At 40.1% G+C, this 13534-nt stretch overlaps 1 protein-coding gene across 1 annotated transcript in view; it reads left to right on the forward strand.

Annotated features, from left to right (window-relative positions):
• Positions 1 to 13534, forward strand: part of Ncbp3 (nuclear cap binding subunit 3) — a 53598-nt gene that overhangs the window by 23956 nt on the left and 16108 nt on the right. Inside the window, exons 4-7 of the mRNA XM_070001756.1 lie at positions 1593 to 1718; positions 5328 to 5456; positions 5663 to 5739; positions 6624 to 6732. Coding sequence (XP_069857857.1) covers positions 1593 to 1718; positions 5328 to 5456; positions 5663 to 5739; positions 6624 to 6732 — 441 coding nt within the window. The remainder of the gene's footprint in view (positions 1 to 1592; positions 1719 to 5327; positions 5457 to 5662; positions 5740 to 6623; positions 6733 to 13534) is intronic.

Below are 13534 nucleotides of genomic sequence, written 5' to 3' on the forward strand. Positions count from 1 at the left end.
GCCCAGAGTTCAGGCCCCATGACTGGACCCCCTCCCCCCCAAAAAAATAGAGGGGGCTGGGAAGGTGGCTCAGTGGTAGAGTGCTTGCTTTGCATGCATGAGGCCCTGGGTTCGATTCCTCAGCACCACATAAGCGGAAAAAGAGCAGTGGTGTTATGGCTCAAGTGGTAGAGCGCTAGCCTTGAGCTGAAGAGCTGAAGGGCTGCCCAGGCCCAGAGTTCAGGCCCCACGACTGACACACACACACACACACACACACACACACACACACACACACACACACACACACACACACACACACACACACACACACACACACACACACACACACACACACACACACACACACACACACACACACACACACACACACACACACACACACACACACACACACACACACACACACACCCCTCATGGAGGGCTGGTCACCAGTGTCTAATGCCTATAATTACACACACACACACACACACACACACACACACACACACACACACACACACACACACACACACACACACACACACACACACACACACACACCCTCATGGAGGGCTGGTCACCAGTGTCTAATGCCTATAATTACACACACACCCCTCATGGAGGGCTGGTCACCAGTGCCTAATGCCTGTAATTACACACACACACACACACACACACACACACACACACACCCTCATGGAGGGCTGGTCACCAGTGTCTAATGCCTGTAATTACACATATACACACACACACACCCTCATGGAGGGCTGAGGATCGAGAGGGCTGGTCACCAGTGTCTAATGCCTGTAAACACACACACACACACACACACTCACTCTCATGGAGGGCTGGTCACCAGTGTCTAATGCCTGTAAACACACACACACACACACTCACTCATGGAGGGCTGGTCACCAGTGTCTAATGCCTGTAAACACACACACACACACACACACACACACACACACACTCTCATGGAGGGCTGGTCACCAGTGTCTAATGCCTGTAAACACACACACACACACACACACACACACACACACACACACACCACACACACTCTCTCTCTCTCTCTCTCTCTCTCTCTCTCTCTCTCTCTCTCTCTCTCTCTCTCTCTCTCTCTCTCTCTCATGGAGGGCTGGTCACCAGTGTCTAATTCCTGTAATTCTGGCTACTCAAGAAGCTAAGATCTGAGGATCGAGGTTCAGAGCCATTCCAGGCAGGAAAAGCAGTGAGATTCTTATTTCCCGTAAACCACCAGAAAACCGGAAGTGCTGCTGTGGCTCAAGTGATAGAACGCTAACCTTGAACTGAAGAGCTCAGGGACAGGGCCCAGGCCCAGAGTTCAAACCCCACAACCAACCAAAAAAAAAAAAAAGTCTCATGGAATTTCCTGCCTGGAGCTGGCTTTGAACCTTGTCAGATCTCAGGCTCCTAAGTAACTAGAATTGCAGGCATGAGCCACTGGCACCTGACTATTTAATCTTCTTTTAAAATGAATAGTTCTTTTAACATATATCTGTTCTAGATGCTTGTTATCTAAACTTATAAAAGAGAACTACTGAGATGTACAGTAACAGGTGGGAAAATTTAGTGTCTTGTTTTTCTAGCAATTCCCAAAGTGCGACTGGAGACAATCTACATTTGCGGAGTTGATGAAATGAGCACCCAAGATATCTTTTCCTACTTTAAAGAGTATCCTCCTGCTCACATTGAATGGCTGGATGATACTTCGTGTAAGTACACCACATTTCCTGTTTACTATGCTTTTGTGTATGACTTTTAGAGGTTTTACTATCTTTTGATAAAAAGTGATAATGACCCAGATTATATATCTTTATGCCTAACCTTTTCCCTCAACATAAGAAAAAGAAACTGCTTGTTGATGAGAATGACCATGCCTTAGGTAGTCTATCAGCTTGTATTCTATTAGATTCCAAGTTAGCTCAGAGGTGTTAACCCAAGCTCTAGGAAATTAGTTGCTGTCAACTGAGTAGTATATGTAATTGAAGCTTCTTTAACACCCACAGTTTCCCAAAAAAGGGTATCCAACTATGTAGACGTGGGCTGTGTTTTTAGGGCTTTAAGCTTTGTCATTAAGGCTTGCCATACAGTAGCTTAGAGGGTTTGCCTTCCGTATCTCTGACTTAAATTACTCTCACTTACACTCCAAGTATGGCCTCATGTCAGGTAACCACTTTTCTGGCCCCTTGTTATCTTGACTCATTTCTAGTTCAGCTTTTCCTTGCCACCAGCTGACTGGCCAATGACATTGTACCCAAGATAGCAGATGGGGTTTTTTTGTTTTTTTGTTTTTTGTTTTTTTCTTTTTTAGTGGTTTTCTAAGTGTTCACTGAATAAAGAAACATGACTAAATGAAAGTTTTTTTTTTTCTCATTGCTCATCTGCTTAACTTATACTGTGCAAATCAATGCTCTGTAAATCTTTTTCTATAGAGGTTCAAATAGTAAATATTTTAAGGTATATATAGACTGTTGGTCCATGTCATATTTATTCAATTCTGCTATGACAGCATCAGAGTAGCTGTTTTCTTTTTCAGCATTCCTGGGGTTTGAACTTAGGGCCTGCTTAGAAGACAAGCACTCTACCACTTGCCACACTCTTAGCCCTTGAAATCAACTATAAACATATATACTGAATATGTCTTGCTATTTGCAGTAGAAATTCTTTACAAAACCAAGTGGTGGGTGTGTAGATTATTTTACTTTAATTATACCCAAATAAAGCTGGTACAAGTATAAATAACAAACTTAAGGCTGATTTGGCCTGTGAGTTACAGTTTTCTAGCCCTTAATATTTAAGTCATTAGAACTTTAGCTAAGGAATGTTAAAAGTTTCAGTGACTTTTAGAATGATCATGTTCAACTATCTCATAATTGTGCATCAGTAACTGAAAAATATGTAAAGGAAATTATTTACCCTGGCAAGTGGCTTATTAGTAACAGAAATGAGTCATTAGACCTTCATTTACTATGCTTTTATATACATATATATGCATATATATCAGCATATCTATATGTACATATATATACATATATTTGTGTGTGTGTGTGTGTGTATGTGCACGCATGCGTGTGTGCCTGCCAGTACTGGGCTTGAACTCAGAGCCTGGTGCTGTCGCCTTTTTGCTCAAGGCTGACACTCTTCCACTTGAGCCACAGGTCCATTTCTGGCTTTTTGCTGGTTAATTGGAGATAAGAGTCTGCCCATGCTGGCTTCAAACAGTGATCCTCAGATATTTGTCTCCTGAGAGACTAAGATTACAGGCATGAGCCACTAGTGTTCAGTTTGAGAAATACTGTTTGGAATAGGAGGTTTCTTTTCCATCAGATGTCTCTAAGCCTTTTTTGCTGCTAATTCTCTTCCTTAACAGTCTAAATTAGCTAAGTGGTCATCATGCTTCTATTGTTTATATCCTGTGATTATCTTCCTCATCCATACTTTAAGATAGGGGAACATGATTTAGCATGTATAGATAACAGAGACTAGCAGAAGGCTTTCCTGCAGGGGGCAGTAATACAATAGACAATCTTTATATATTTGATAGTTATCATCAAGAACTGCTAACATTTAGCTTGGTACCGCAGTATATGCTTATTGTCCAATCTACTCAGGAGGCCAAGGCAGAAGGATCACTTTGAGTCTAGGAGTTCAAGGCCAGCTTAGCCACCTATTATCAAGAACCTATCAAAAACAAAACAACAAACTTGCTAATATTAGCTAGCACTCACTGTGTCCAGGCAGGTGTTCATTTAAGACAAAGTTTCAGTCTAACCCAGGTTATCCTTGAACTTGAGATCTTCCTGCCTGTACTTGCCAATGCTGGTATTATAAGCACGCACTGTCTAGCCCAGCTTCTAGGCAGTTAAAAATACACAGAATCCTTTTTCATGTAATACTTTGTAGAAATGAGTTTGAGAATACAGCTCTAGACTAAGTTCACGAAAGAGGCTTTACTACTATTTTTTTTTCCCCCTCATGGGGCTTGAACTCTGGGCCTGGGGCCTGGGGGCTGTCCCTCAGCTCTTCAGTCAAAGCAAACACTCTGCCACTTGAAGCACAGTGCCACTTCCGGTTTTCTGGTGATTAATTGGAGATTAGAGTGTCACAGATTTTCCTGCCCCAGCTGGCTTTGGACCTCGATTCTTAGATTTCAGCTAGGATTACAGGTGTGAGCCACCAGCACTGGGCTTACTACTACTTTTATACTTCTTTTCATTAGCTAGTTTATACATTGACTAATGAAAATTGGTAGACAGAAAATGTACCTAATCTGTTGCCAAGAAACTTACTGTTTAGCCAGTATCTGTGGCTCATGCCTGTGATCAATCCTAGCCACTCAGGAGGCAGAGATCTGAGGATCTGTTTGAAACCAGCCCAACCAGTCTGAGACTCATCTCCAATTAACCAAACCAAAAGCTAGAGGGGAGGTGTTGCTCCAGTGGTAGAGTGCCAGCCTAGAGCAAAAGAACTTACCAAGAGCACCAAGCCCTGAGTTCAAGCCCTAGTGTCTCACACGCACATAAATACACATTCACACAAGTTACCATTTAATGCAGGGTAATGTTTTATTTAAAAAAAATTTTAAGCCGGGGGCCGGTGGCTCACACCTGTAATCCTAGCTACTCAGGAGATCTGAGTCTCACAGTTCAAAGCCAGCTTGGGCAGGAGAGGCTGTGAGACTCTTATCTCCAATAAGCCACTCAGAAAACCAGAAGTGGCACTGGCTCAAGTGTTAGAGCACTAGCCTTGAACTGAAGAGCTGAGGGACAGCTCCCAGGCCTAGAGTTCAAGCCCCATGACTGACAAAAAAAAAATTTTTTTTATTGCTTATTATAAAGGTGATATACAGAGGGGTTACAGTTGCATAAGTCAGGTAATGAATATATTTCTTTTGGGACATGCCACCCCTTTCCTTTTGTACTCTCCCAGGTTTTCTCTCCCATCCCCATCTACAAGTTGTACAGTTCATTTTCTTTCTTCTTTTTTTGTTTTTTAAACAGTCCTGGGGCTTGAACTCAGGGCTTGGGCACTGTCAGTGAGCCTCTCTATAGTCTGCTGGCACTCTACCACTTGAGCCACAGCACCTCTTCCGGCTTTTTCTAAGTAGTTTATTGGAGGTAAGAGTCACATAGACTTTATTGCTTGGGCTGGCTTCAAACCACAATACTCAGATCTCAGCCTCTGGAGTAGCTAGGATTACACGCCACCGGTGCCCAGCTGTGTAGTTCATTTTCAACATAATGTCCAGTGCTGCATTTGTTTACCTTTTGTCTCTCTCCATTTCTGTGGGTAATTGTTTTTTAAATTTTATTTTATTTTAGGTAATGTGGTTTGGCTGGATGAAATAACAGCCACACGAGCACTTATTAATATGAGCTCTCTGCCAGCCCAGGATAAGATAAGAAGCAGGGATGCCAATGAAGACAAGTCATCTGAAAAAAGCAAAAAAGGTAGCTAAACACCAAGGAGGGAACTTTGGTCTGAAAGTGCTATTTCTTACACATACTTGTTTGAGACTTTGTGTTTTTCAGAAACATCTGAGGTGAAAACTATGATGCTTTGGCTCATCACTAAATAAGAGTAGTAAATACTAAGTTGTAAAAAAATGAGATGGAGTTTCATTAAGGTTCATCTTATTCCTCACATTCCATTTTAGACAAGCAGGAAGACAGTTCAGATGATGATGAGGCTGAAGAAGGAGAAGTTGAAGATGAGAACCCAAGTGATGTAGAGGTTAGTAATAGAGTCAAAATATTATTAGATTTTAATTGTAAAAAGAAAAAAAATGCTTACTGTGTTTTTTAGACTTAAGTCTCAAAGACTTAGTACAACTTAGTAAATTGTATTCTTCTGGCTTTCACCACAGACCTTCTAAGGATGCCCCGTCCCCTCCGGCTTCAAGCTCAAGTGGATATGTTTATGTTGGGTCTTAGAATGGTATCCCACATTTCTGCATAAATGAAAGACAATTACTTTTGAACTGTTATCTATTAAGTAAAATTAAGAAAAAGCAAGAAGGGCTGGAGGTATAACTCAGTGGTAGAGCACCTATTTAGCATGCATGAAACCCTGGGCTTGATCCCAAAAATTGAAAAGAAAAAGCAAGTGGTGGCATATTTCCTAATGGATTATGTGCTGTTGTTAGAAATATTAGAGTGTATATACTTTTTTTCTCACACTGCTTGGGTCAGTCCCAAGGCTTTGTATAATCTAGTCAGTGATCCACCACTAGGCTCCGAAGCTAAGTATATTTATTTTAATTATTAAGTGGCTACTGTTAACAAATTTTAGGTGCTGAGGACAGTCATCAAGCAAAACAAAGTCCTCATTTCTTGGAACTTATATTCTACTTGAGGAGACAATACATGGATATACAGATATATAATGCTAGAAAATGATATGAAGGAAAGTAAAGAAAGTAAAGGGGCTAGAGAATGTGGAGACTTTGGCCAAGGTATTGAGAGAAGACCTGGGACACTGAAATTCTGTGGAGGAGCTCATGTTGTAATGGCGATGTGTATTAAAGATAGAATGCTTTCTTAATGGCAGCTTGTCCATAGCATATACATTTATAAAAGGACAAACTTTACACTGAAAATTCTCTCTTTCTCCTTAAGTTGGACACATTGTCTCAGGTAGAAGAAGAATCTCTGTTAAGAAATGATCTTCGTCCTGCTAACAAACTTGCTAAAGGAAATAGGTTATTCATGAGATTTGCTACAAAAGGTAAATTTGGTATTTATAATAATTTTCATTTTCCATCAAAATGATTAATTATTGAGTGATCTTTTTGTCTAGAAGTTAGATCAAGTAGTATCCAAGTTCCCTTTGAACTGTAATTTCCTGTGTTCATAAAGAAATCTTTCTTTTTTTTTTTTTTTTTTTTTTTTTGTCGGTCGTGGGGCTTGAACTCTGGGCCTGGGCGCTGTCCCTCAGCTCTTCAGCTCAAGGCGAGCGCTCTACCACTTGAGCTACAGCGCCACTTCCGGTTTTCTGGTGGTTTATTGGAGATAGGAGTCTCACGGTCTCTCCTGCCCGGGCTGGCTTTGAACCGCGATCCTCAGATCTCAGCCTCCTGAGTAGCTAGGATTACAGGCGTGAGCCACCAGCGCCCGGCTTTTTAAAGGGTTGGTTTTTTTTTGTTTTTTGGGTTTTTTTTAACTGTATTTTTTTTGTCTTTTCTTTTTTTTTTTGGTACTGGGGATCGAACCCAGGACGTTGCACTTGCTAGGCAAGCGCTTTGCCACTGAGCTACATCCCAGCCCTCATAAAGAAATCTTTCTAAACTTTTATAATATATAAATAATATTATTGGCATATGTTAATTGTACAGAATAAATGGGTTTCATTATGACATTTCTGTAGTACATATAACTTTGATCATATTTCACCCCTTGTTACGCTTTCTCATCCCCTGTTCTCTTTCTTCTTTTATGTCCTTGATATGGTATCCCTTTTACTTTTATGTCTCTTCTCTTTTAAAATTCTATATAAGAGAAAACCTGTGATACTTGACCATTTATTTCACTTAATGTGATAATCTCTTCTCCATTTTCCTGTAAATCAAATAATTTCATTCTTTATGGCTTAATAAAAACTCCAGTGTGTATATTACAACATTTGCTTTATTCATTTATCCATTAACTGGTACCTAGGTTTATTCCATAGCCTGGCTGTTGTGAATAGTACAGTGATAAATGTAGATAGCTTCATTGTATACTGTCTACTTTCCTTCGGGTTTATGTCAGTAGTGGTGTAAGATCATATGGTAATTCTATTTTCAGTTTTTTGAGGAATCTTCATACTTATTTTAATAAGTGATGCAGCAGCTGCCCAATTTACATTGTCATCCACAGTATATAATTTCCCTCCATTCTTGCCAATATTTGTTGTTTTTCACTTTTTCAGTGATAGTCATTTTGCCTAGGATAAGATAGAATTTTAAATTTTGATTTACCTTTATTTCCCTGATGGCTGAAAGTGGTAAACATTTTTTTCACCTATTTATTATTAGCCCTAAACTTCTCTGAAGCAATTTCTAACTTTGAAGGTGTAAATTAGCTATTTGTATGCAAACTTGTTATTTTCTGTTAATGTTGATTTACTCCATGCACTTTTCAGCCAGTTATCATCTGGACTATAAAACTATAAAAACTTACTTTTTAATTGTTATAGCAGTAACCTGAGTTGACATAACTGATAGCCTTTCTGTGCTGATCTCCATTAAACTGTGCATACGAATTTTTTTCTTTATTGCTATACATTTAGTTGTCCAAGGGACATTTTGTTTTTTTGTTTTGTTTTGTTTTGTTTTTTTTATCCTTCTCTTTCTGGTACCAGAGATTAAACCCAGTACATTGCGCTTACTAAGCAAGTGCTTTGCCACTGAGCTATATCTCAGCCCCAAGGGAGATTTTATTGTGATATTTTGATGCATGCCTACAATGTATACCAATCAACCCACTCCCTCTTATCATTCTCCCTTCCTTCTTAAAATAAGTTTAGAGGTTTTATTGTTCTACATGCTGATTTTTGGTGGGAACTTAAAATACACATGTATGCATATTTATATATAAATATAAATATTGTTTTAATCATTTGAGATTGGACTGGAGTTAGCACCACTAACTACTTGAGTGTATATTTCTGAAACACAGGGGAATTTTCTTATACATGGTATAGTTTTAAAAATCTGGAAATTTAGCATCAATACCATACTATTACCTAATCTAAATGCCATGTTTAGATTTCATCAGTTGCTCTAAAAAGTATGTGCTGTGTAGATTCCCTTAGACTTAAGTACCTAAGTATACCATATCTTCTTAGTCTCCCTTAATCTAGAACTACTACTTTGCTTTGTTTTCTTGTACTAATGTATTTTTTTAGAGTATAGAGGCAGGGTGCTAGTGGCTCAGGCCTACAAGCCTAGCTACTCAGGAGGCTGAGATCTGGTTCAAAGCCATCCCAGGCAGAACAGTTCCCCTAAGACTCTTATCTGCAATTAACCATTCAAAAACTTCAAGTGGTGCTGTGGCTTAAGTGGTAGAGCACTAACCTTGAGCACAAAGAGGCTCAGGAACAGCACCCAGGCCCTGAGTTCAAGGTATAGAGGCTCAGGATGTGATGTGGGGAGTCGATAGACTGTCGGTGTGTGAGAACGAGCAGGAGATGGTTGGAGCATCTGGATAGGGAGGTTGAATGCTGTCAAAATAGATTATTTGTAACTATGAGAATGAAAACTAGGAAATGGGCTGAGGGTGCTATTTGTGGGGCATGGAGTGTGATAGAGGGAGTGAGATTGATCCACAATACAGTGTAAACATGAGTAGAGATGTAACAATGAAATCCTTCCCCCAGTATCACTTAAAATAAGCTTTAAAAAAAGTATGGAAACTCATTATTTTATAGAATATTTCAGTTTAAGTTTGATGTTTTTTTCTGATTACATTCAGGTTGTACATGTGAGGCAAGAACACTGCAAATGTGATGCTGTGTCTTTTTAAAAAAAATTATTGCTGTTTTAGAGGTGATATGCAGTGGGGTTAGCTTTACATGCATCAGATATTAAGTACATTTCCTTTTACAAAGTGTCATTTCTTCCCTTATTCTCTCCCATTCCCTCCATCCCCTCCCCACCCACGAGTTGCTTAGTTCACTTTCATCAATGACTATTGTAGCCAGTGTACTCCACTGCTGCACCTTTTCTCTGTTTTTCCTCTGATTCTTGCCCTTCTTCCACCCTCCCACAGATGAGCACATGAATGCATCATATATAAGATAAAGAATACAAAGCTGGGTGCCGGTGGCTCACGCCTATAATACTAGCTACTCAAGCGGCTGAGATCTGGGATCACTGTTCAAAGCCAGCCCAGGCAGGAAAGTCTGTGAGACTCTTATCTCCAGTTAACCACCAGAAAACCAGAAGTGGCTCTGTGGCTCAAGCGGTAGAGTGCTTGCCTTGAGCTGAACTGCTCAGGCACAGTGCCCAGGCCCATGACTGGGAGTTCAAGCCCCATGACTGGGAAAAAAAAAAAAAAAAAAAAGATAAAGAATACAGAGTCTAAAAATAAAAGAGGAGCTGAGAATGTGGCTTAGTGGTAAGAGTGCTTGCTTAGCATGCATGAAGCCCTGGGTTTGATTCCTCAGTACCACACAGACAGAAAAAGCTGGAAGTGGTGCTTTGGCTCAAGTGGTAGAGTGCCATCCTTGAGCAAAAGAAGCTCAGGCCCTGAGCTCAAGCCCCAGGACTGGCAAAAAAAAAAAAATTAAAGTCCTTTGTTTCTATATCTTTGGAGTTCATTTCAATATGACTGTTATTTTGTATATATATATGAAGAGTATTGAGTATTGCACCTTTGTGATTCTCTCCTAAGACTATCCTCTTTTGGTCTCACAGTATGTGAATATCTCGAATTCTGTGTAATTGGTCATATCCCAGTGTGTTAACATCTGCATATCAGGGAGAACACGTGCTGTTTGTCTTCTGATCTTGGCTTACTTCACCATAATTTGTTCTAGTTCCATCCACTTCCCTGAAAATGACATTATTTTATTCTTCTAATAGCTGTGTAAAATTCCATTCTAATAGGTACTACATTTTTTGCATCCACTCATCTATTGTGGGGCATCTGGGTTGTTTCCATATCTTGGCTATTGTGAAAAGTGGCAGCAACGAACATGGATGTGCAGGTGTCTTTATCATATCCTGGCTTGTGATGCTCAAGATAGATGCCCAGGAGTGGTATGGCGAGTCATAGGGAAGGTCTATGTTTAACTTTTTGAGGAACTTCCAGACTGCTTTCCAGAGTGGTTTTTACTAGATTACATTCCCACCAGCAGGTAGTAAGGGTTCCTTTCTCCCATGTTCCCACCAGCATTTGTTATTACAATTCAATATGTTGGCCAGTCTAACTAGGGTAAGATGCTATCTCAGGGTTGTTGTGATTTGCATTTCCTTTATGGCCAAGGATGATGAAGCATTTCCTCATGTGTTTCTTTCCATTTTTAGCTCTTCTTCTGAGAAGTCTCTTCTTAGCTTCCTTGCCCATTTAGTAATTGGTGTATTAAGTTTTGGAGGGGTTAGTTTCTTGGTCTCTTTGGGTATTAGGCCTTTGTCTGATGTATTGCTGGTCAAGATCTTTTCCCAATTGATTGGCTGTCTTTCTAGTTTAGAAACTGTCCTTAGCTGTGCAGAAACCTTTTCATTCTATCTATCTATCTATTTATCTATCTATTTATCTATCTGTCTGTCTGTCTGTCTGTCTGTCTGTCTGTCTGTCTGTCTATCTATCTATCTATCTATCTATCTATCTATCTATCTATCTATCTATCTATCTATCTGGGTCCAGTCGTGAGGCCTGAACTCTGGGCCTGGGCACTGTCCCTCAGTTCTTCAGCTCAAGACTAGCACTCTACCACTTGAGCCACAGCACCACTTCTGGCTTTTTTCTTTTTGCTTATGTGGTGTTGAGGAATCGAACCTAGGGCCTAATGCATGTAAGGCAAGCGCTCTAACACAGAGCTACCTTCCCAGCCCCCAACCTTTTCATTTTAATGTAGTCCCACTTGTCAAGTCTCTGTCTATTGTACCCCTTGCTTTGTCATTTTTCAGTGCATCAGATCAGGGGATACATAGATTCATGAAGATGTTTACATGAATTACTTGGTTAAGTTTGTGATCACCAGGTTTGTCCACTGTAAAGCTACTATTTATCCCTTTGTATTTAAAAAATTGGTGGAGAGCTGGGTGCTGGTGGCTTATAGCTGTAATCCTCGCTTCTCAGAAGGCTGAGAGATCTGAGGGTTGCAGTTCGAAGCCAGCTCAGACAGAAAAGTCCCCATGAGACGCTTATCTCCAATAAACCACTCAAAAACCAAAGTAGTACTGTGGTTCAAGTGGTAGAGCGCTAGCCTTGAACATAAAAAAGCTCAGGGACAGCGCTCAGGCCCTGAGTTTAAGCCCCACAACTGACAAAAAAGAAAATTGGTGGATGGATAATTGTGAATAGCCTGTTGTTCATCACTCTTCAATTCAATAGCATTAGTATACATTAATGATTTCCTTGCTTTATCATTTCTTTATTAATTGGTATTTAGCTTTTGGTTTTTGGTTGTTGTTTTTTTTGAAGATGGAATTTTTATTTCATTATTTTATTCCAACAACTTAATTGATACATAGACATATACACTGCACATATTTGAGGCACACAATTTGATAAGGAATCACATCAATAGAATATATTAACTCCCTGTTTTCCGGTTCATGTTTTGAGGGTTTTTTATGAGCAAATGAAAGCTTTTAGAATTTATTTTCCAAGTTTTCACAACTCTTTAGCATTTAATCTAGATTTCTGGACACAGAGTCTGTGGTAGTATTTTTTTTTTTGGGGGGGGGGGTCCATTCATGGGCCTGAACTCTGGGCCTGGGCGCTGTCCCTCAGCTCTTGAGCTCAAGGCTAGCGCTCTACCACTTGAGCCATAGCACCACTTCCAGCTTTTTTCTTTTCTGCTTATGTGGTGCTGAGGAATCGAACCCAGGGCCTCATGCATGCAAGGCAAGCGCTCTACCACTGAGCCACCTTTCCAGCCCCAAGTATTTTTTTTCTTAATCCATAACCCTCCGTTTTCTAAATATATCCTGAAACAGTCTGTGGAAATGTCATTTAAGAAAACATCATAGCTCCTAAAGCTGTTTTTTACAGAGTTTATCTCAGCCAATATATTAATGCAACAAATCATTTAAACTCAGCTTTTCAGATAAGTTCTTGAGTTTTTACCCTGGACTAACCTCAGACCATGAGCCTCCTACATTGGTGAGATCACAGGTGTGTTCATCACCATACCTGGCTTATTTGTTGAGATAATAAAGGCTTATTAGCTTTTTTTTTTTTTTTTTTTTTTTGCTGGTTGTGGGGCCTCAACTCTGGGCCTGGGCACTGTCCCTTAGCTCTTCAGCTCAAGGCTAGAGCTCTACCACTTGAACCACAGAGCCACTTCCAGCTTTTTCTGCTTATATGGTGCTGAGGAATCGAACCCAGGGCCTCATGCATGCAAAGCAATCACTCTGCCACTGAGCACCTTCCCAGCCCACTTACTAGCCTTATACCTCAGGTGCTGTACCTCTCTAATAGTTGGTAGGTATGAACCACAGCATGGTTGTCTTTAAGTTATATTGAGGAATATCATAAGAACATAGAGAAAATGGTTGGTTAAATGTATGCATTTACATATAGTTTGATTCTTTAACCTTTCTGCAGTTATAATATTTGTCTTTCAGAAATGAATATTATCTTTCAGGGACAGTAAAAATCTACCTTTTCGGAAAAACTCATGCTTTTTAGAAATTTATGTCTTCCACGGTTATGGGTAGGAATCAAGGGCAGGGCCTCAGATATACTAGGTCAGTATAAGACCACTGAGCCACTCCCCAGTATCTTATTTTTTATAATATTTCCTCTACTAACCTTGTTAGCTCTTCAACAGTTCAACCTCAGTTATCTCTGTATTTTGCTCTGTCTTCCCCATACTG

The sequence above is a fragment of the Dipodomys merriami genome, unplaced genomic scaffold (genome assembly GCF_024711535.1).
Source record: "Dipodomys merriami isolate MVZ:Mamm:240054 unplaced genomic scaffold, mDipMer1.0.p SCAF_59, whole genome shotgun sequence".
NCBI classification, from domain to species: Eukaryota; Metazoa; Chordata; class Mammalia; order Rodentia; family Heteromyidae; genus Dipodomys; species Dipodomys merriami.